At 38.0% G+C, this 25,077-nt stretch overlaps 1 protein-coding gene and 1 non-coding gene across 7 annotated transcripts in view; one reads left to right on the plus strand and one right to left on the minus strand.

The window, feature by feature from the left end:
- Positions 1 to 25,077, plus strand: part of IFTAP (intraflagellar transport associated protein) — a 97,775-nt gene that overhangs the window by 8,466 nt on the left and 64,232 nt on the right. For all 6 annotated transcript variants that reach the window (XM_073808788.1, XM_073808789.1, XM_073808787.1 and 3 more), the window contains one exon: positions 8,238 to 8,392. In XM_073808788.1, coding sequence (XP_073664889.1) covers positions 8,251 to 8,392 — 142 coding nt within the window. In that variant the 5' untranslated portion in view covers positions 8,238 to 8,250. The remainder of the gene's footprint in view (positions 1 to 8,237; positions 8,393 to 25,077) is intronic.
- LOC117313480 (U6 spliceosomal RNA) lies at positions 18,528 to 18,635 on the minus strand. The gene has a single exon (XR_004527986.1). It is a non-coding gene; the product is annotated as a U6 spliceosomal RNA (small nuclear RNA).

Consider the following 25,077-nt stretch of genomic DNA (forward strand, 5'->3'; position numbering starts at 1 on the left):
CCTACCGAAATATATGGATTTCTTGTGCCTTAAATCCAAAGACTATGGACAATTAAAGAATACAAGTCAGTGTCATTACAGAGTAGAATAAGTTTTATTCCACAGAGGAGATAAAAAACTTAGTAATGGGATATACTGACATAGTAATTGAATGAAAAGGAAGCATAATTGGAGAAAAATAGAACGTCAGAGGTGGAAGACAGCTTCAAGTCCAGTCCCCTTATACCTACATTCAAACTGCTTAAGGCTAGAAAAGTTAAATAACTTGAAAGGGTAACATAGCTGCAGGGGTGTGTGTACATAGTGGGTGGAGGAGGGCAGGGGAGGAGCACAGTTTTGAGAACTCATGACAGTGTTTCTTAAGAAGTGCAGTGACCTCTCAAGCATTTCCATCCCCATCATATAAATGGAGAAAAAACTTAAATGACATTGTTGCTCAATGGGTTAGCAAGTGTTTGAAATGAGGTCAGTGGCAGCTTTTCATAGCATTCAAATAGGCATAGACAGGGCTTCCCTGGTGGCGCAGTGGTTGAGAGTCCGCCTGCCGATGCAGGGGACACGGGTTCGTGCCCTGGTCCGGGAAGATCCCACATGCCGCGGAGCGGTGGGGCCCGTGAGCCATGGCCGCTGAGCCTGCGCGTCCACAGCCTGTACTCCGCAACGGGAGAGGCCTGCGTACCAAAAAAAAAAAAAAAAAGGCATAGACAATTTTTACTTCTTTAATAAGTGGCTGGTTTTTCAGGAAATAATGTAAATAGTGTGGGAAAGGGAGATGTTTGGCTTGTTGAATGAATCCCATGATAGAAGCCACAATTGAAACTAGCCAAGAGGAGAAAAGAGGAAGGAAAAGGAAATGTATAGAAGGAAGCAATCTACAGTTAGTATGATGGGTTGTCAAGAGAAGAATGTGACAAGTGACTTGTCATTTTTTATTTAAAGTAATGAATTAAATACAGCCACCTGACCAGAATGTTCCGTGATGTAAGGTGGACACTTAGTTGTAAAATAAAATGGAGCAAAATTTCAGAGGTGTTTTACAATGTTGTACTAGAAAGAAAATGCACTTAAAATTTTTATTCTTAGAGAAGGAGGGAATTTGTGTATGTTAATTTCTACCTTTGAGTATAGAAACCATGATGGCAAAAAGAAATTGTTTTTATGTTGGTGTGTGTGTATGTTATGTGGTGTACATCAAGGCAAAATTGCAAATAAAATGCTGAGAGAAATTGGAAGCTAGGGAAGCACTGTATTACTTCTTAAGGCCCATTTATTATTCCATGGTCATAGGAATTTAGAATCAAAAATAGCTGAGAAATATATTTTAAAATCTTGTTTCTTTTAAGATAACGTCAGATGAAAAGGTCAGCTTTATTTGCAAGATCTGGCATTTCAAAACACTTGGAAATGAATTCCTAAAAGCAGAGTTGATTTAGTTTGGTTGGTCTACACCTGCTCCTAACTAACTGTGCAGGTGTTGCTTTAAAGCAGGCTTTCTGGTTTTGTGAAAGTGCTGTGCACTGTGCATGTGGCCGACAGGCTCCGGAGCTGGAGAAGAAGGGATGATTTTAATTGAGAGTAGATGCCTTTGTGCCACAGTAGTTATGCAGTACAGATAAAATGAGCGATAATGGGACATTGCGTCCCACGGGAAGGTGGGATTGCAATTGAGCTAATAAATCTTTTATGATTGAAATCTTATTGGGTGATTATAGAGCTCTAAAGTTAACTTAGAAGCTCTACTGCCTTATGGATTCACAGCTTTATCAGGGGCCTTGAAAAAATGTGCACTGAAAAACTCACTGTTACTGTCTGTAACTCACTGAGGTAGTTGATCACATTTCTGAGGCTAGGAGATCAGTTTTGAATAAGATTGAAATATGTGTATTGTACATTTTTCTTGATAAAATGTATTAGTCTAGAGGTCAGTTAATATGCTTGTAGGAGTTTTGTTAGGGGGTGAAGGTAGGGTATTGACTTGTGATTACACGACTCTTAAATTTTTCAAAAAAGCAAATTAAGAAACAAAAAATGTTAGTGAAAAGGTATCTTTCTGCTTTCAAAAACAATGGATTTTCTGAAATTTGTCTTATGGGTATATCCTTCAGCTTCCATGTCCACAGGTAATTTGCTTTTTAAAAAAAACAATAGGGAGTGAGCAGGGAGAGGCAGTTCTGAATGCTTAACTGTTGGCATTTTTGTTTAATGGAATTAATAACTGTGTAGTTGAAAACAGTCTAATAGTTGACCTGCCTCAGTGAGTCAATGCAGACGTTTCTGGGTTGACTTAAACAGCTTGGAGGAAGAGTATATTTTGGGGAAATAAAATTGATTTTATACAGTCTGCTGATGAACAACAGGGCTTAATGAATGATAGCCTCAAGAAACCCCATTGCAGTAACTTGGATGGATGATCAGGAAAGGGGGAAGCAAATATTTCAAGAGGAAAGTTTCTGCTTAAACATGTAATTTTATAGATCAGTATTATTCCCATCCTCCAGAGCTTTCTGCAAGAGGAAAACAATCAACACGCCTGAGTTCCAACATTTCTTGGTAAACTTCTACTGGGTGTCTTCTCTTTCTCTTTTCCTTAAGGTGAGATCTTTTGTCAAGGAAAGAGTAAAACAAAGACATGCGTACTTCTGAGACCTCTGCACAGATGACAATACACAACTTCTGTCTTCTAAAGCTTTGTAATCAACGTTCAGCCCTAAGCCTCTCCTGCCTCCCACAAATGCTTTCCATAATATTCACTGCAGAGGCTGGTACCTAGGGGAGTTTATATGGAAGTCCAGAGGCTTATACTGTCAGCTTTTTCGGTGATAATGGAGAATTCCATGCTTTTTAACGTATTAAAAAAGGCTTGTTGGGAGAAGCTTATAAATTGGAATGCTGTGTATTCTTAGATGCTAGAATGTATGTCTTTACCTCATCCTGATAAACTGTAAAGGAGTTTAGATCCTTTTCTGTTTTGTAAGGTGTTTTGTATTTATGCCTTCCTCTTTTCCTTTGTTTTCTTGTTCCTACTGGTAGATGTCTAAAACAATGGTATATATGCATATGTGTCTGTGTGTGTGTGTGCTTTGTCTCAAGATGTTTTGTATGTTATTGGGGTACAGAATGTGCTTGTAGTCAGACGCATGGATACATCCAACCAGGGTGAGATTGCCGCTTTTTGTTTAAGTTCCTGATGACTTCATGTATGCCTTAAAAGTCATAATCAAGCACATCTCATTACTGTTTATGATATGAGAACCACATAATACTGCTCATCAGTAGAGTCATTAGTTGACAAAAACCTCACTTACAGTTTCTTTACCAGATTCCTTTATTTGTTCTCTGTGATTGGACTAGATGACCTTTAGATTTCTCTCAACTCTGAGAATCTTTGGCAATTTCTGTCCTTGGATTTCGTACTCCTTAATATGATCTAAACGACATAAAAAGTATTATAGGATGCAAAATAGTTGTTGTTCAGTCAAGGCAGAAGCCATCAGTTCACACCGAATCTCTTCTATCATGTCGATAAATCTATACCCGTACAGTATAATTTGGTCTTTTGAGATTTGTCCATTTTCCAAAGTATAAAAGGAGACCTAGCCTTTGAAGTCTCAAGGTTGATGGTTTCATTCCTCAGGCTAGATGAATTCTTTTTAAAATATCCCATTTTACGTTTCACACAGCAGGAGCTTCTTATGAAGAAGAACTATGAGAATTTGAGAATGTGGGCTTTGATAGCCCCTGCACAACTCTTTAAAAATGTGTTATTATTTATTACTTTCAAGCATCAGTGGTAAACCTCACAATTTAAAAAAACACAAACAAACCTTTTTGCAGACTTACACCTTTCTGGGCTGTTAGAAAGCAGGTTATGTACTTTGGGAGGGGACACTAGCTCAGGGTGACTTGTTTCTTAAGGTTTATCACCCTCGTCTCTGACAGTTGTGTTTTGTTTAGCTAAGTCTCATGAAGCAGGGATGTGAAGATAAGCATCAAAGATATGCTACAGCGATGGTGATAATTCCACATACCGAATTTTATAATAATGTCTGTAAAGGAGCAGGTACCCTTTACAGGGACCTTCCTGGGACAGACACCCCCCTCCCCACCCCATGTCCTCTGCCTGCCTCTTGTTTGTAAAAAGGCTCTAGTCTCCTAGATCTTCCCTGAGTTCCAAAGAGCAGATTCAAACAGCTACTAACTAGGGAAGTGAGGGAATTTACAAACAAAGGAAGTACAAGCCCAAGTTAATTTTTTCATGATTGTTATCTTAAACCAATGCCTTGATTTATGACCCCAGACTGTCGGAGATAATGTCCCGTGGGTTCAACCAGCTGGCCCCAAGTGGACCTGAACTTGATGACACGCCAGGATCAATTAAAAACTGAAACTCCTAAACCATCACGGAGGCTCTGAGTACATAATACAATGTTGCAACCATTGCTTTTGCTCTCTCCTAGAAAAAGTTACAAAAGGCAGACGTCCCTGCTATTCCCTAGCAGTGGAATGAAGGGTTGACAGTGGGGAATTATAGCCATGGCATCAGCTCCTGAATAAAGCAACTTTTCCGTTTTCACCAACACTTGTCTCTCAAGTATTGGTCTTTCCAGCAGTGAGCAGTCAAACTTGCGTTCAGTACCAGCCTCATCTAGTTACATGTCCTTTCAGAGAGCAGGTGACCCTAACCGGCTTGAGTGGTCGTTAGTTTCGTTATTTGTTAGTAAGAAAGGGGACTCCAGGAAGGTTATGTGACTTTCTTGCTAGCTCCCAGTGACTCAGTAAGAAGAGAGCCATGTTCCTAAGGAAGCTTGTGGTCTCCCTGTGAAATTCAGTAGTCAAAGCAGAGCAATACATCCTCCCAGTGGTTCTTCTGGGTGCTGTGACTGTGAAAGTGTTACTTCTGATTTACCAGTGGGCGTTGTTATACATTTAGTTTTAGTTATCATCACAATATGCTCTGGGTCTTTTATGTGGAGCTTTAAGCCTTAAAACAAAACACCAAACCAAAACAAAGAATCCTGTTGTCCAAGCATGTGTGTCTCTCTCTCTCTTCCTTTTTCTGTTTTAGAAAAGTACTTTATGGTAAAAACACAAACTAATGTGAACGGTAACTGAAAAAGCATTGCTTCCTTCTAGAAAACCACTAGGATTTGCATAAACCACTTGACTGTCTGGTAAATGATTATCTGCTCTGTCAGTCTCTGGGGACTTTTAACATGAGGTTATTTATATTTTTATAGATAAGGAAAGTTCTAAATTTGAAGGTGGGTATCTTTTAAACTCTCTAAACAATGACAGCTTGTAAAACTGGATTTTCCAAAAGTCTTTAAAAAGTCAGTAAAAACATAACCTCTCCTGTATTCTGGTAACCACATGAATAAAATTAAAGGCATTGAAAGATTTTGAATTTGTGCTGTGTACAGCCTGTTGATTGTTTGCCTTTTAGTAAAGCTGAGATGTGTTAAGGCTAAATATTCAAAATACACCAATTTGAGAATTGCAAAGGAAGTTTGAAGGAATTTCTATTATCACCCTTAAAGCATCCACAAGAAGGCATTTACAGCAATATAAAACACAACCTGGCTGCTTCTGTTTGATATTTTGCCTGTAGAAGTAGATTACCTGAGAAGCCTTGAGAAAGAGAATGATATAGTACAGTGTTGGAATCTTGCTGGGATGCACTTCTGGAAGAGCAGAAGTGTTTGTAATTAAGTACATGTCCTACTGATAGTAAAATAATAGCCACCTTTGAATTTATCATTATTTATTATTTAGCAACTGAAAGCATAATATATTAAACTATGGGTTACTGAAGCCTGGCAGTATTATAGGTAAATTTGCATACACTATAACTGGTGCTTTTTCCTATATCTAATTTTCAGGTACAAATAGCTTGAAACAGTTTCTTTCACTTTGGGTTGGCACATAGCTACACTTTTTATTTTCACTTGGACTTCTACAATACCATGTTTTATCTAGGGTTGTAATGCATCACGAATTCTCTTGATTGATCTTTGGGTAATATTAGTACCTTCAAAGTCAAAGGGGTCACAGTCAGAACATGTCTTCATGTAGACAAAGGACAGAGTACTAAGAGTGATCCATTATCATCATCATCATCATCATCATCACAGCTAACATTTCTTGAGGCCCCATGTATATTCATCTAATCCTCATAGCAATCTTGGGAGGTTCTTGTAGCTTCACAATTCCAGTTTAAAACCCTTGGGGTCAGATGTCTTTCAGAATTCAGAAGTTTTTGGAGTTTAGAAAGGTAATCAGGGCAAATGCCACGTATTACAGAAAATCTCCAGTGAGATCAGGAAAGCACCTCAAAAGCAAGCCCATTAGTATTTTTTCAGGATATGAATAGTTATACTATTTAAACAGAATAAATAAAAGTCATAAACACTTTCATATTAATTCAGGTCAGGTCTTGCCACTAGGTGACTTTGGGTATCATCTTATGAATACATTTTTGTTTTATTATTTTTTTTTCTGAGCTTTTTGGTAAATACCAAATAAAGTTAATAACAGACACCAGATTTTCACCCTTGTTTTGGAAAAATAGAAGAACATGATGTCTATACAGTATCAGAGAACCCCTCCTTTTTATTATCCCCCATGAATTACACTGGGTGCTTAGGCTGTCATTATTCTTCTGCTTTGTGTAGATAGTCATTTTTTCTCAAAGCTGTGTAAGAATCATATTTCACACAGAATGAATGGAATTTAACAAGATGAAATATCACAACCAAAAACAAAGTTCAAACTCCGCAGGGATTGAGGTGTTGTGTCTTAGCTGACAAGCATTTAGTTAGCGAAGCAGTCAATGAATGAGCTGACCATGTGAAGCGGCACTAGCATGTGAACGTGATCTTCAGGTATAAAGCAGGAGTGTAACATTTGGAACGTGAGAGTTAGTCAAATCTTAGTGTCTCCAGACCATACCTGGAGTCTTGTCTTCATTTCTGGATGGCATATTTTAAAGGGATGCAGGCACTGTGAAATCTTTTCCAGGTAGATTGATCAAAAGGGTGAAAGGACCCAAAGCCATGTCATACAAGGTACAGATATAGTATTGGGCAGGTTTAGTTGAGTCTTTTGCCAGCTTCTAGCAATATCTGACTATAGTACCTGCTCAAATGCATAATTTTAGCTTAAGACTGATGGACTGCCAGCTCTATGCCACCTCCTGAGCTATGGAAAGACATGGACCCTGCCTTTCACGGGCTCTAAGTCTGACAGAGGACACAGAAATGTATACAACTATTTACAATACAATGTGATAAGTGGAACAGTAGACAACGCTTATAAAGAGGCAGCACAGAAATTATGATTTGCTCTTCCTGTGATGATGGGAGATGGGAAGCTAAAGCTTTCAAAGAGAAACTGAATTCTGAACTGGATTTTGAAAAAGAAATGAAGTGAATGAAATGAGAAGATTGAGAAAGGACAGTATAGGCTTGTTCAAATATTTGAAAGGATATCACGGATAAAAAGGATTGAAATTATTCAGTCCCATCCAGGGACTCAGGACCAGTTGGGGTAGGGTACAGGGAGACAGATTTAGGCTCAGTCTTAGAAGGAGGCTTTAATAGAGCTGTCCAAAGGCTTCTTTGGAACATTCAGAGTTCCCAGTGTCTGGATGTGTTAGAGCACAGACAAGTCAGCTGTTCGGCAGCAATAGTACAATAGTATGGAGGGGTATGTGTGTGTCATGCAATGATTAGAGAAACATAGTGAAGTACTTAAGGGCATGGGTTCTAGGATCACACTTCTAGAACTGACACTTCTGCCTACTGGCTCTGTGATCTGAGCTAGAATTGTTATGAAGTGCTCGGAACAGCACCTGTTACCTAACACGTGCTCAAAAGGAACTAATAAATGTTAGCCACTATTGTTGTCATTGGAAGGGTGGTTGTTTGACATATTCTTTGAAGTTCACCTTACCTTGAAAGATTTTGGGTTTCTGATTGTGTAACTGTGGTGATATTCCTGTGAATTAAGAAGATGGAAATGAGGAACTGAAGCAAAAATAAAATTGTGATAGTTAACAGTTTAGCAGTTGAGATAGGAATAAAACTCTGGTCTCTTGAACTAGGGTTTATTGCTCTACTAACTATCTTGACTTGTCCTTTTAGGGCCTTGGAATTCTTCTACCTACACATCTGGAGTATTTTTAGGAGAGGCTGGTACCGCACAGCTCTCTGTAGCTCATGTTTTTCTTTGTCTTACAGAGAAAGTGGCTTCATGAATAGGAATGCCTGCCGGATACCAGAATTGGAGGTGATGGATGAAGATCGGCACATTGAAGAAGTCTTGGACAAGTTTGTGAATTGTCACGAGCAAACATATGAAGAATTTCTGAGTACTTTCACTCATCTTTCAAAAGGTAAAATGGAGAAGTAAACTTTCTATAGCAGTTGAGACAATGAATTTTATTATAGTTTTATGTCTTTGCTGTCTTTTTCAGAAAGGCTATTGAATGAGCATTCATTCTTTCTATCTCTTTGATCAGGTGATTCTCATCAGGGCGTTTGCAACTGATGCATGTAAATACTAACATTTTTATCCAATCAGGAGTTGTATTATGGAGTCAGAGCCATTGAATTTGAGAACTAAAGAGGACTTGAGAAATCATTTAGTAGTAATCCCTTCGTTTTATTTTTGAAGAAACACAAGTGCAAAAAAGTGGAGGTTTTTAAAAGCATATTGAAAACATTGAAGCAATCTAGCATAGTGTAGGGTGTGGAGTTACACTGCACACTTTTGGATTCTGCCATAGCCACTTTCTGCCTTGGGGGGAGGTCACTGAGTAAAGAGGGGATAATAATAGTACCTTAAAGGTTGATGAAGGTTATTTGAGATAATCCATGTAAAACTGTTAGCATAGTGGCTAGCACATACATGCTTAATGAAGGCTAGGTATTATTTTATTGTTGTTGTTGTTGTTGTGATGATGATGATGCTATGTTTTCTGTAGAATGGAAACAACCTTTTAGACCGGAGTGATAACTAAAACCCTAAAGGCCAAACCCGTGCTGTGTGTTTCTTGTGATGTGTTTGGTTGCCTCATGCAGTATTGTTGTTTTATTGAGCCAACAGTTATAAGTTGGAAATTTTACATAAAGATCTTGATTTGCTTTTTTTTTCTGATTAAGTGAGAAGGTCGGTTACCTCTTATTTCCCTGATGGCAATATCAGCTGGAGTTCAGGAGCCCTTGCCATGTGACCTCCCTCGTGTGACACACTCTCTGGCTCTCACACACTCGAAAAACCTGTGTATACCCTGCCTGCTTCCCTCACTTAAGTGGCTCCTGTAGGCATTGAGTTCTTGCTCTCAACCTTGGGATCATGGGATCATGGGATCCACATTCGGGAGACTGTTGACTCAGCTCTTAAGCGGAGTCCAGTGTGCATCTGGTCATGACAGTCTCAGGATACCTGACTTCATGATTTGAAGTTATAGTTCATGTGTCCTTAAGAAATGTAAAAGAAGGGTAGTTCTAATGAAGAAAAGGAAAAGTGATTCCAACCTGATTCTTTTATTGTGCCAGGTAGTGGGAATATCATTATCTATTTTGTTTACACTTAAGGGAAACAGAAAATTTAGGAAATTCTTGTTAACTTGGGCTGTGAATGATCTATTTTGACATGATATGTGGATCAAATTAATCTTGATAATGGCCAAATCATCTTTTGGTCTATGCACATGGATTTAGGAAGATGCTTGCTTTCTCTGAGCCTAATGATTTAGTTCCATGTTTTCCAGAGCCAAGCATGGCAGTATGAATGGCTGGGGTAGGGTGTGGAAGCAAGGATAAAACTGGCAGAACTAATGCATTTCGGTGTGCCAGTGGCATTTTGATAATCCAGATTATTTCGGAAATTTATTTGTAAGGCGGACTTTATTTTTGTACTCTGAAAGACTAAGAACTCCTTGCAAGGACTTGGATATTCTAAGGAGGTTATGCTGTTTTTGTTTTTGGGATAAGGGGTCTAATTCTTTTTTCAATTTTCTGTATGCTCATTCCATGCCGAGAGAAACTGTTGCAGATGTGGTGACTTCATTTTGAGTTCAGTTTTAGGCCCCAAACTGAGCTGAAATAAATGATGACACAAGTCATATAAACTGCATCTCCAAGCACACTAGTTTTTTCCCTTTCAAAATGTCCCTAGGCGCCAGTTCACATTATAAACTAATGACCTGAAAAAATTCCTCCTACAACAAAGATTTGTGAGTGGAAAAATATGTCTTAAATCAGTAAGTGTCCTTTTTTCCCCCAGAAACATTTAAATACCTTCTGAAAAGCCAAATAGTACTTAGGGTCAAGCCTAAGAGTTGAATGATAGCCAGCAGAATTGATCAGTCAGTGTGTTCTGTCTGTTAGTTCTGTTTGACGGAAGACATGAAAGCTGTTTCTTCAAAGATTTCTCCTTCTTTCCAGCCCTTCATTTGTCTTAGTGTATTTGGTTGTTTTGCTGATATGAAGTGGAATCTTTTCTGTGTTAAACTGGCTATCACCACATATACTTATGTACATTTCTTTAGTAAGTTTAGTATCTCAAGTACATTACCATTTCCACTGATTGTTCTATTTATTTTTATAATAGTTATATGCCAGAATGTTTATGGGATTCATTTTCTTTCCAAGAGTGTTAAAGGGGTCAGTAATCCTATTAAAAATATTTCCCTGGAAAAAATTAAACTATAGCCTTATTGAAGAAATTCACATTACTGCTTCAGATGCTTGGAAAACAGTTGGAAACTGTTAATATTGTACCATAACTGTAACTGTAGTACATTTATGTTGACCATGTTTTGCAGTTTTTTGTTTCTTTTTTTCTTTTTTCCAGTACGCAGGCCTCTCACTGTTGTGGCCTCTCCCATTGCGGAGCACAGGCTCCGGACGCGCAGGCTCAGCGGCCGTGGCTCACGGGCCCAGCCGCTCCGCGGCATATGGGATCTTCCCTGACCAGGGCACGAACCCGTGTCCCCTGCATCTGCAGGCGGACTCTCAACCACTGCGCCACCAGGGAAGCTCTTGCAGTTTTTTTAAAAAGCAGCTCTGGTTTTAATAATCACAGTGCATAGTTGATGATGACTCCAGTGTTTTGTCAAAATGTTTAAAGAGACATATTACTTATTAGTTTTAAGCAGACATTTATAATTGAATTCTCAATTAGTGTCATCAGTTCAAGAAAGTAAGACTTAGTTTAAGATTTGTATTAGAAAATCAGCATGCAGGTTTTGGTTTTGTTCATTATCAGTGAAGACATTATATTTTTGACATTATTGTGGATAATGATAAGAGGCTGACTTTCAATCTTTGGTATTTCAGTTTCTTTGTGAATATAATTAATTTATACTGGACTATTTGTCTAAAGGAAAAATGCTTCTTCCTCCTTATCTGTTATGTTTCCATCTTTTTTTAGGTTACAAAAACACAGATATAAATAATTATACTTGATTTTCTGTTAATGCATTCATTCATTTATTCATTCAGTAATCCTCTGTGTCTTGTTATGATCTGAGTTTCTTGTTTTAGATGCTAAGGATTCAAAAACAATTAAGATATAGTTTGTGTTCTCAAGCACTCATAGTCTCACACACACACATACACACATGTACACATACACACACACCATTATTGTTATGATTTTGTGCTTCAGGTAAAATGATTAATTTCCATTAAGGTTGCCAATTTTACCAACTTCAGCTTAAAATGCTTTGGAAATTGAAATGAATCTACTGTGATTTTATGATTAACTCTTAAATAGGACTTCGTATTTCATTCTTAAAATACCTAGGATCCAGATTCCCTAGAATCCAGATTTACCTGTTTCTATATTACCCCATAATAATAGCTTTTTACTCAACTGCCATATTTATCTACTTTAACCTATTTTCTTATGTCGAGATCAAAGATCTTGTTTCTGATTTTGATGTGTAATTTTGTTTCTTGTTTTCTTTATGCTGTTCTCATTTCACTTTCAATACTTCGTGCTTTTAGCATTTTATTGTTCTTTCAACATATATTTGAAAAGAAAAAATCCTGTCATCTCAATCTCCCTTTCTCCCTTCACACTTGTTAATATTTGAATTAAATTCCCCCTTAGGTAGAACATTGTGTGTCTGAATGTTCTGGACAAACGGCTAGGCCTGTGGCTTTATAATCTGGTGGTGGTCTAGTCTTTGATTGTCCCAAACTCTTAGTTTCAAAACCTCTGAATAGGTTTCAGTTTTTCTTAGGTTTTAATAATCTTAATACTCATGAGAGAGTTTGACCTTCTCTTATTGATAAGCAGCTAACATTTGTTAAGTACTAGGTATTATGCTTAGCACTTTACCTGGGTCATCTCAATCTTCGTAATTACCTAGTGAATTTCTTTTTTACATTTTTATTTTTATTATTCTTAACTTACAGATGAGGAAACCAAGGCTTATGGTTAAGTAAATTGCTGTTATGGACTAAATTGTGTCCCTTCAAAATTTATCTGTTGCAGCCCTAACCAGTAAGGCAACTGTATTTGGAGACAGAGCCTTTTAAGAGGTAATTAAGATTAAATGAGGTCATAAAGGTGGGGTCCTAATTCAGTATGACTGGTGTCCTCATAAGAAGAAACACCAGGGATGCCTGTCCACAGAGAAAACACCACAGGAGGACACAGTGAGAAGGCAGCCATTTGCAAGCTAAGGTGAGGGGCCTCAGGAGAAACCAGACCTGCCTACGCCTTGATCTCAGACTTCTAGCCTCCAGAAGTGTGGGAAAATACATTTGTGTTGTTTCAGCCACCTAGTCTGTGTTATTTTGTTATGGCAGCCCTAACAGAATTGACTAAGGTCATGTAACTAGTTAGTGATGACATTGGATTATGGGCCTAATCATCGTGGCTCCAGAGCCCGTACCCAGAACCATTTTGCTTTTCTGCCTTCCATACGGCATCGGGCAGTTCTCAAGGTCTGGGATTCACTGGCATGTGGATAATGTGAGCCATAGGAATGGATGTGCTACCCCAAAACACTTACACTCTGTACTTCTCCAGAGTGTAAGCTCCATGATGGCTGATTGCTTGGGGGTTTTGTTCACCATTATTATTCTAGTGTCTAAAGCAGTGTTTGGTAATGTAGAATAAATCAATGCTTAATAAATATTTGTTGAATAAATGAAACAAAAAGAAAATAAGAGAATGAAGGATGTCAGAAACACAGATAGGAGGGCCTCAGACCAAACCCTAAAGAACATACACATTTAATGGCTAGGCACAGTAGGAAGAGCCCACCAAAGGATGCCCCGATGTCATGATGCCCCGAGTTTGGATTTGATATACTAGCTAACTGGGAACCATAGTAGAATTTCAACACACACACACACACACACACACACACACACAACACACACACACACACACACACACACGCACACTGCAAGTGATTTTGAAAAATAGAGGCAAAAAAGGAGAGAAGCAACTAGAGTCAGGGAGACTAGCTTAGCTAGGAGGCTGAGCAGAAATGCATATATGGTTGCAACAGACTCCACTAGGGCCGTGGAGGAGGAAATGGAAAGGAGATAGGGCCGATGCAAGTGAGAGTGACAGTACTTGGTAACAGGTGACTGACAGAGGATTAGGGAAAAGAAACCAAGATGAGTCACAAGTGTTTTACCTGGAGATCCTGAGGCCCACTGAGGCCAAGTGACTTGTTCAGAGTTCTCATTTCAGGAGCCTTTTATTTTTTCCCTTACTGAGTGTATGTTCTGTCAAGAGCTCAGGATCTTGGGCTGGGACTTGGTTTATACTTCTGGACTGATACATTTTGAGTTGTCAGTTCAGCCAAAGGAATATCACCACTCACACTTGACAACTTCTGAAAAATGTAATTAAAAATGAAACTGGTGACAGCACATAAAACAGCATGTTTCCGAAGTTGACATATCATTTTGGTCCCCAAAGCTATTTTGAATTTGAACATTAGAAATGCATCTTTAAACTTCCAAAGAGGGACAAAGAGTCTTTTCCCCATCTGAAGAATGAATTTAAAATCTGCTGTAGAAAAATACCGCAGAGAAAAATAGAGAAAGCAGCTGGCCCTCTTACCAATTTCAGAGCAGAAAAGGAATTTCAGTAGAGCATAAAAACAGCTTTCTCTCATAAAGAAAACACAACAAAAAATAATCCTCGCTGTGCAGCCTTTTGCAGTTGTTTTCTGTCTAGTATTAGATAGAGACCAGCGGGCTTAGCATTGTTTTGACACCCTTGCGACTGGCAGATTGCCTGCCAGCGGAAGTTGGAAATGAACTGACCAGCTTTATGCTTCCAGGTGGCACTTAAGCCACATTTTCTGTGCTGTTGTTATCAGTCATTTAATTCCCTACTGAATATTGAGCGGTGTTTTTAGTTCACAGGCCATTTGCAGTGTCTTTCTGTTTCCTTTTTTACGTTAGCCACATTAAGAAAAAAAGGCAACTTGGGAAGCACTTTTGCAAATGTGAGTTTAACAGTAAAGTGCATTATTGAAAATAGCAAGTACAGCAAGTAGCAGTAAACTTGCTTTAACTTAAGATATAGACCACTGGGATGTTAAATTCAAGAGAAATTTGTAGAAGGCATCATATGAGGACTTGGTAATAAAAGCAACTAGGCAATTAAAAAAAAACCCCACCTAATTAACCTGGTATCGCAGGGGAGAGAATAAGGAAGCAGTTATTGATTGATTGATTGATTTTTTTGGGGGGGTATTGTTGAAAAGACTAAAAGGAGAAGAAAAAAAGCTCATGGTTTTATATTGATCATACATTTAGTAGCTATCTGTATGTGACTTATTTATCACAGAATAACATCAAATATCACATAGAACACTGAAGGAGAAAAAAGTATTGGATGAAGTGAACTACTTTACAGCAGAGTCCTTTGGAAGAAGCATCATCAGCTGTTTAACCTTTTCTTTCTCTTTGGGGGACCAAACTGTCCCCCAAACTGTCATTAAGCAATTTTCATTTGTTTCTCTATTTCTTTTGTCATCACTAAATTACTTCTCTTCGGGAACAAATTGACAAATTATGAAACACAGAAAACTGCTGGTTCAGTTGCAGAAGGAAATTTCCCCCTCTCAAATTATGATGGATTTTGAGCTGATCAAGCCATTTTGTTTTAGAGATATTACCATAAATCTTCAGCCGCAGTTGTTACAATTCATATTAATTTTACACATGAATATTTGGTCCATAGATAGTCATTTGTCTTCTCTGCCGTAGTTTAGGTGTAATTGGATAAGGAAAGAAAATGTATTTAAGTATTTACAACATTTTGAATTACAATCATTACATTTATTTTCGGCAGTGTTTTTAACACATATTTTCTTGCAATAAATATCTTTTCTAGTGTGTTTTCTCAGTAAAACACACATAAGATATTATGTGAAGTTTTAAATTTGACTTATGTCCAAATGAATCATTTTATTTCTCTCTTTATAACTTTTCAATACACACACATATACATATATATTATATAGTATATTTTATATGTACATATAAATTCGGTGAACTTTCTTAGGCAAATGGAATTTTGAACTTTTCCAAAACACAAGCAAAGAATTACTGGTAGCCAAAGAAACTTTTAAGATGGTTACTATCAACCTTTAAGTAGCCAATTTAAACAATATTAAGTGCATGCACATTTGTTTCATATGCATTTTTCTTTAATTTTTACTTATTGTTGTCAATATGTTGTTATACTTGATGGAAAAGAGTAAATTACTGGACTTGAAACTGAGGTGGTCATAAGATTGTGTCCTTTGATTCAGTGAATGGGTACATAGTCACATCTGGATGGTTTTAGCAAAATGTTCTTTCAGCCATAGAATAATAATATTTTCTTTGAAACGGTCAGCTAAACACAAAGGGATACAAACAGGAAACTTTATTTTAACCGAACTCATATCTTCCTTATATGAAAATCCAACCACAATCAGTCTAGTATGAGATTTTTTTCTGTCTTTTTTTCCTTCCTATTTGGATTAATTCCAGGTGGGATAGATTGAAGTGAACACTAGTTAGCTTACTCTTTTTGCAGCCCATTGCTCCCTTAGCATAGTGAGGAACGATTGTACCATTTTCATGTTCTTTCCGGAACTTAGCCTGCCTTTGTATTAGTTTTTGTAGCGTGTGAATCCCTGATTAGAAAAAAGGGATTGTGAATCAAGTACCATTTTCTCTTTTTTTTCCACCTTCTCCAAATTAGGCTTTGTGTGACTGATAGCCAGTCATCTAATTTCAGGGTATTGGGCTTAGTCCCTAATTGTAGTGTCAATCCAGTTCTTGCTAATGTTGAGGTCATTTCTGTATTGACTGTATTCCTGCTATAATTCAGGCATTGAGCTAGAATCTGGGAATACAAGATGAATGAGACAGAAATATGTTGTTCTTATTTATTTCTGTGTGCTGGGTGTTCCAAATGCTCTAGATGTGTGAAGGCACAATAGCAATCTATATGTCTGTAGACTACGTACAGTTACAGGTTGATTGCTCAGGCAATGCATAAAACACTATCTAGAATATTGCCTTTGGTTTTCGAGTCTCAATTTTAGATTGAATAAACACTTAATACGAGTTAAGAAAAGAGCAATAAGAATACTTAGAACAGCGGATTTAAAGACTTTTTCTTTTTTTTTTACTTCAGGGTTTTTTTATATTCAAGGGATGTCTTGGAGCACTCTGAAAAAAACGAGGGAGTGTGAAAGACATGTATAATTTAAGTCTGTTCTTGCATTGCTCTCATATGCCAATGTACAAGTCCTATATTATTACAGATTTATATAGAAGAGGTTATTCTACCTCATAAAGTTTGAAAACTTCTAGGAAGCATTTATTTATAAAGGAGACAGAAGAAAATTACTCCAGCTTTCTCCAACCTATATGAATAAAAGAGGTTGTCTTGAGTAGATGCATCTTTGTGTAGGCAGGCAGAAGGGCATGATCTCAAGGTGAAGGGAAATTTCTTAGGTTGGAGGAATTTAGTTTTATGAAGAATTGAGTATACTGCCCTTATATTTCTTATTTTGTTGTGGGCAGGACCAGTGTAATGGAAAGGATGCTTTTCTAATGTAGGATTCAGAAGACCTGGTCCAGGCATTTATTAACTCTTTGAGACTGCTGTCCTGCCACTTACTCTCTCTGAATCTATAAATCAGGGATAATTCTGTCTGCTTGGTGTCTCATGGTTATGGAGAGAATCAGATGAAATATACATGAAGATACTTGATAAGTTTTAAAGATTTACTCAAGTGTTATGACAATGGGGACTATTTATTATTTAAAAGAGGAACATCAAGGTTAAATATTAAAGAAATCTTGATTATACAATATAAAAAATGTAAAATACTGTCTACAGTATTTTATATTTTTATAAAATTTTATATATTTCAGTATAGTTTTCCACACCTCTTCATTGAAGTAGTTAAAACCAATTATGTGCAGTATGTATTGTGTAGTATCTATGTATAGTGTGTATTGTGTAGTGTAACACTATACAATGCAGGGAATAATCCTACACTGGCCTCTGGTGGATGGACTAAATAATATGTCTACACATAACCTTCAGGCAAAGGTATTTATGTGCTTTGACAAAGATGAGGTATCAGAAACTTCTTTTTAATTCTGAATTTTTAGATTCTGCTCCACAGAATCTTTACTTGGGACTCTTACCTTAAGTGTATGTAAAGATCACCTGGAGATGCTTATTAAAATGCAGCTTCCTGGGGATCAGTCCCCCAATTCTGAATTACTAGTTCTAGTGTGCAGCCCAGGAAGCTTGACTTTCAGACCAGCTTTGAGAAACACCCTAAATGAGATTAAGGAGGGGCGAGGGAAGAGGAGAGGCCACAACAGTGAGAGGCCCGCTTACGGCAAAAAAAAAAAAAAAAAAAAAAAAAATTCTGTGCTTTTGTATATATAGTATTTCTCTAGGAATAAGTTCCATAGCTTTCATGAAATTGTCCACACTCTTCACCCAAAGTGTAAGAACAATTATTTTACTTTAAATATAACTTTAGTTTAATGTCATCATTTTATATTATTTAAAAAAGATACTTTGACAGTGAAAAAGCATGACATGTTACAGGAATGATTTTTTAATTGAAATATAGTTGATTTACAATGTTGTGTTAATTTCTGCTATACAGCAGAGTGACTCAGTTATACACATATATACGTTCTTTTATATTCTTTTCCATTATGGTTTATCCCAGGATATTGAGTATAGTTCCCTGTGCTATACAGTAGGACCTTGTTGTTTATCCATTCTATATATAGTAGTTTGCATCTACTAACTCCAAACTCCCAGTCCATCCCTCTCCCACCCCACTCCCCCTTGGCAACCACAAGTCTGTTCTCTATGTCTGTGAGTCTGTTTCTGTTTCGTAGATAGGTTCATTTGTGCCATATTTTAGATTGCACGTGTAAGTGATATCATATGGTATTTGTCTTTTTCTTTCTGACTTACTTCGCTTAGTATGATTATCTCTAGTTTCAAAAAATATGGAACGTTTCACCCATTTGTGTGACATCTTTGTGCAGGGGCCATGCTAAACTTCTCTGTATTGTTCCAATTTTAGTATCTGTGTTACCAAAGCAAAGCACTACAGGAATGGTTTTACTTTGATCTTGCTAATCTGATACAGAGGCTAGGATATAATAGCTTACAGAATTTTAGGGTGGGCTTTGGTTCAGCATATATTCTGTCCCAAGTCTGAAGGATTATAGTGCATGTGTCTGCAGGCCAAAGTTACCCAATCACAGGGAAATCTGTCTACTTCTACTGTTGCCAGAAGAGTATCTGAGTATTTTGCCATTAGCGAGTACACAGGCAAGAGACTTGGGAGACCACCTGGGCTATGAAGGCATCTTGTTGCGCGTACTTCTAGGAGATGGCCCTCCAATAATTTTGTGCTTTTGGTAACTTTTCTGCTCTGTATTTCATACATGAGGGTACTTTGTAATTTTAAAAAATGTACTCAAGTGTAAAATTTTATGATTGGGGTAACTATGATTTAAAAGAGGGACCTCAAAGTTAAATATTAAAGGAAACATGAATCCAAAATATTAAAAAATGTAAGTGTAAAATATCATATATGTATATGTATATTTTTCTTTGGTATTTCTAGGAAAGACTTCTTAAGGAGGAAGGAGATGCATGTATGTGTTCTCCCTGGATTGAGGGTTTGAAGAAAATGCTTTTCACCTTTACAAATGAATGTTTATTTTTTTGTTCATGGTAGGAAAATTAGAAAATACAGAGAGGCACCAAAACACATGCATATACAGATATACAGCAAAACAAAAAACATACTCTTTCTGCAGCAGTAAAATTTTTAACTACTCTGTGGTCATTCAGAATGAAGATTACATTTCTCATTCTCCCTTGCAGTTGGGTATAGTCATTTGACTAAGTATGTGCCAGTAAGAAGTGAGGGGAACTGATATGTGTAACTTCTGGGTCAAATCCTTAAGAAACGTGCCCTGGACTCTTTTAATTCCATTTCCCCTGGCAGGAACTAGGCAGTCATTAGAGCAACTCCTTAGACCCAAAGGTAGAAGCCATGTGCTGATTCCTGGATTCCTGGGTCATCTCATGGAACAGAGCCTGTCTACCTGCCCTAAACTGTTACATGAGAAATAAAATACTTATTTCAGCTGCTCTATTTTGATGCCTCCTTGATATAGTAGCTTAAACCACGCCTTCACTAGTAACAGAGGGAAATAGACGTCCAGGCTTCTTTCTCTTTCTTCATACTCTTGCTTGGAGCAAGGGTGTGGTGGTGCTTCATGCTGGATTATGTGGAGAAGGGTCGTGTCTTAGGAACGGCAGAGCAGAAAGATAGGAGGAGCCTGGGTTCTAGGATGACTTTGTGGAGCAGAGCAACCATATTAGCCCTGAATTATCTACACCTGTACTATTGCATGAGTGAGAAATAGACTTCCATCTTGTTTAACTGATTGTTACTTTGGGTATCTGTTTCATGTAGGCAAACCTATATCTAATTAATAAAGCCATAATCCCGTGTCTTAGAGATAAACCATGAGTGTATTATATGTCCTTCCTGAATTTTTCTGTTGATTAATTTGTATATATGTATACAATTATTAGTTAAGAATATAGACTTGTTGACAACCAGGATTTGAACCTAAGCTCTGCTACTTCCAAATTAGGTGGTCTTAGGAAAGTTATTTAATATCTCTGAGTTTCAGTTTTATTATCTATAAAATGGATGTAATAGGCTCTACCTCATAGGCTGATTCTTAGAATTAAATAATTATCTATAAAACACACATACACATAGATGTTTGTTTATATTAATAGTACCTGAATTATAGTAAGGGCTCAACCTAATAGTTTCTTTCATTTATATATTCAGCAAATTTATTATAATTATTTTGTAACAGTGTGATCATACTATATACTCTTTTTGTAACTTGCTTTTTCATATAACCTTATGTTATAAACATCTTTCCATGTCAATAAATTTGGTTATTTAACAGTATTTTTCATGACTGCATTGTATGTAATCGTATGGATAGGCCATTATTTATTTAGCCATCCTTTTTGTTGAACACAAGTTATTTCAAATTTTTTGCTTCTATAAATGATGTTATATTGCACATCCTCATTCATACAGTTAATGCTCGTTGAACACCTAGTATGTGTGAAGTGCTGTTCACATAAGTGAACAAAACAGACAAAGATCATTATCTTCAGGGAATTTGCATCCTGTAAGGGGGAGACAGACAACAAACAATAAACACAACAAATAAGAAAAATATCTGTGTTAGAAAATAGTAATTTCTCTGGGAAAGAAAAATAATACAGTGCAGCGTATGGAGGATCATGAGTGCTGGTAGCAGGGGTGTGAGGTTGCAATTTTATGTAGGGGGATTTGGTTAGGCCTCCGTGGGAAGGTAAACTCCGAGTGAGGATTGGAAGGAAGAGAGGGAGTTAAGCCTGCAGAGACTTGAGGGAAAAGCATTTGAGGCCAAGGGAACAACTAGTGCAGAGGCCTAGTGACAGCAGTGCCTGGCCTGGTTGGGGAATAACGAGAAGGCCAGAGTGACCAGAGTGGCCTGAGCAGGGGTGAGAGGAGGAGAAGCTGAGGTCGGGGGGTGTGGAGGTGGGGGTGGGGGATGAGGCATGGATAGCCTCGTAGGTCCTTGTAATGACTTTGGCTGTATTAGTAGTAGTATTAATTTTTGGTAGCTACATTTTTGCACCCTTCTCATTTGTGGCCTTTGGATAAATTTTTACACATGGAAATGCTCTTTCAAAGATATGAAAAAATGTAAGGCCTTGATTAAGTAAAACTTTTCAGGGGAATAGGTCAGACATTTTTGGCTTTGTAGTGAAATCTTTGCCCACATATTTAATTATTTTTTTGGATACATTCTTAGACATGGAAATGCTGGCTGAAAGATAAGCAGAATGTTATGCCTTTGAGTGAGTAACAGTTTTAAGGGGATAGATTCTGTTTCTCATAGGCAGAAGTCATGTCCTTTAACCTTCCCAATTCCTAGTCTTCCAGCCTAGCGTGGTGCTAAGCACACAGTGAGCTCACTGGGTGGAGTGTAGTGTGTCAGTCTACCTTTCAGTCTTAATCATTACATGTCCTTGGGAATGGGGAAACAACATTTTCCCTTTCAGGAATTGTAAGTTTCTGATGGAGAGGTCCCTATTCTCCTTAGGCTTACATTTTAGTGGGAAGAGACAGAGCATGGACAATTAAGAAATGTAATTGCAGATGATTTCAGATACATTTGGAGAAGAAAACAGGATCATGTTTCTAAGGCTGTGACCATATGAGACAATAAGATGATCAGAGTTGTAGTTTCAATTACTATATGCATTTTTCCCCTTGCTGGGGTGTGAAGGGAAGCTGGAACTCTGTGGTTGGCCTTTGTGTTGATTTCAGCATGTCGTGGCACCGCGTGGAATTGGATTAGTGATGGTGGTCTTTGGATCCAACTCAGTATTAGAATCAAGGGGGTACCAAATGTGGAAACAATCCAAATGTCCATTAACTGGTGAATGGAAAAACAAAATGTGGTCTATCCAGATAATGGAATAGTTTTTGACGATAAAAAGGAGTGAAATACTGACATATACTACAACATGGATGACCCTCAAAGATGTCATTCTCAGTAGAGAAGTCAGGTACAAAAGACCATGTATCATATGATTGTATTTATATGGAATGTCTAGGAAAGGCATATCTTTAGCTATAAAAAGTAGATTAGTGGCTGCCTGTGTTTGGCAGTAGGAACGGGGAGTGGCTACAGATGAGTACCTGGGACTTTTTGGGGTGATGGAAATGATCTAAAAATGTAATTGTGGTGATGGTTGGACAACTCTATATATTTGTTAAAAATTATTGAATTGTACACTTAAGTGAATTCTATAAATACACCTCACTAAAGCTATGGAGAGGTGGAGCTACTATTCACGGATACCTAGATCCTTACCTGAGTGCTTCGCTGGTTGAGCATATGGCCTCGTGACTCTGGGTTTGGCTGAAGAACTAGGAGGATGCTGCTTGTTATAAATATTTCCTATTAAGAAAATAAACCATTTGTGCATAGCCTTGAAATTTTTAAGTAGATAAGGACAGTGATACAAAAAGAAACAAGATCCTACTTTGTGTAGACAGTGTCACCCTGTTAGGCATTCTGGGAGCTCAGGGAAGCTGTGCTCAAATACGCTGCATCTGCTCCCACGCTGGACCAGCTCCCTTCTGTGGCCTTGACTAAAGCGGTTGGGAAGGTGAGTTTATATTATGGGATGATATATGTGGCCTCTTTGCACCAACATGTAATCCATTTGACAGGTTGCAAGCATGCTGTAATGTCTACTGCCACCATCACAGAGATTGTTTAGTTGTTGTTGTTGTTTTTAAGTTATCTGGGGCATGCCAAATTAAACTAAAATAATAATACAGATTGCCATGGGAAGATAAGGTGAACATTCTGAGATATCTAGAGGGAGGAAACATAACCGCTTGGAGATAGTGTCTTCATTTCTGTTCTAGAAACACAAAAAGAACCCACATTGTGAGCTGTTTTCTCGTTTCTTAAATCCATCGCTGAGGCTCCCTTTACTTCTCACCTGGATTGCCACAGTAGCGCCATACTTTCTAGTATGAAAGTATCTGAACCACTCTGCCGCCTTCCATCCATTTCATCTTAGAGCACAGCTCTAGTTATGGCTCCCAAGGGCCTTGGTGTAGTACAGAGTTTTTGTCAAGCCCTGCAAATAGCGGCCCTTCCATGCATCGCAGAATATGTGCTCCTGCCTTCCTGGAATACATGGTGGTTCTTCCTCAGGCCCCACGTGTTCCCACCTTGGGAGCTTTGTTTGTGCAGTTTTCCCTTTGTGGGATACCTCCTCACAGGGCTCACCTGCTGAAATCGTAGCCGTCTTTCAAAGCCCGGCTCAGACTCCCCATTCCTATATGAAGCCTTCTGTGATTCTCCCAAACCAATTGCGATTTCACCCTTCTCTAACTTTGTGTTCCCTTATATCCTCTGCGTTAGTTGTGTTCTATTTGGGTGGTTTGCATACCTGGCTAAACTTCTTAGTTCGTAGACTCCATAAGGGCAGGGACTGGGTCTTACCCATCTTGGGTCACTTTGCACATAGTTGATGCCCATGATACAACCTGTGGGTTGAATAAGTTGCATAACTCAACTACCACTCAGCTTTTCTCCCTGAAAATAAACTTACAGCAACTTTACACTATCCTCACTTCTTTTTTTCTCTCTGTTACGTGCCTAACACTGGACATTTCAAAATGTCAAATTACTGCTATTGTGTGCCTCATCTTAGACTTTTGACACACTTTTTTTTTTTTCTGAGCTAGGGTTGTGCATTTGTGTCTTGGCAGCTGGAGAGCTATGTCTATGAATAATGAGTCAATTATCATCCAGCCTCGGGGAAAGTACAATTATTCCTGACTGGCCAGGCTAAGGTAATCCTCTCCTCCCTGTGCCCTTTCCAGTGAAGAACATGAAACAGTCGGAATTCAGACCACTGCAAAGGGAATTTAGACAAAACATTTGTCTGCTGAATTTAGCTTCTTTGGACTTATTCTGATTTATGATTGATTGGTTTTTAAATTGCTTATTTAATCCTAAGGACTGTCGCTCCAGGGGAGGCCATATACCAAGGAGTATGTGATTAAGAAGCAGTGGAGTGAAGTAGTTTGGCTGGGCAGATGAAGGGCAAATTTTGTCCGGAGCAACATTGCTTTAGGCTAGGAGTATGATATGAAAATCACCCCCCTGACTTTCAAAGGACCCAGTCTTGTTATAAGCATGATTGCTTATGCCCTATGCTCTTGGCAGGAGGTTTTTCGCAACTACCCAGTGTTGCCCAGAATTTCCCCCCCATGAATGTTTCTTTCCTACTTAACAACATATTCAGTATCTCTTCACAACTGAGAACATGCTCTTGATTTGTATTTCTGTTGACCATGGTGCAGAAGAACGGACACTCAGGTGTTGCTGGGAGAATTAGGTCATGAATTCTGATGTTGGTTGTGTTGATCTGTGAGAACTTTCCTGTAAAGTGTAAACTTTCTTCTAAGCTCATGGACACTAGTCTGGCCTTTGAATGGATGAATTTGAATTTTTAAAAAGTTTCTTTCAAAACCGAGTTCTCTGAAACTGACCGCTTTCATCTGGAAGAAGTACAGTCAATTTACGATTGGTGGTTAATTTATCGAGGCGTCCATAGTTTCAGCCTTTTGCAGGAGTGTAACCTTTTTCTTTGGCCTGAAATTAGACATTGTAGGTGTAGTTGGTGACCTTGTAAGGGAGATCTGTTGGAAGCTTGTCTGTTTGGTATCAAAAGAAAATTGAAATTCCATTGCTTCAGAATAATGAAACCTTTAGCAAAAAACCTTTGTTTCATGTGTATTGAAGTTTTGACTCAGAAATGCCCAAAGAAACACTCTTTCAGGTCTCAGTAACCGACTTGTTCTCTGAAATATTGCTGTTAGATTTCCAAAGTGTGTTATGTCTGGCACTTATTTCAAAG

The sequence above is a fragment of the Tursiops truncatus genome, chromosome 8 (assembly GCF_011762595.2).
Source record: "Tursiops truncatus isolate mTurTru1 chromosome 8, mTurTru1.mat.Y, whole genome shotgun sequence".
NCBI lineage: Eukaryota > Metazoa > Chordata > Mammalia > Artiodactyla > Delphinidae > Tursiops > Tursiops truncatus.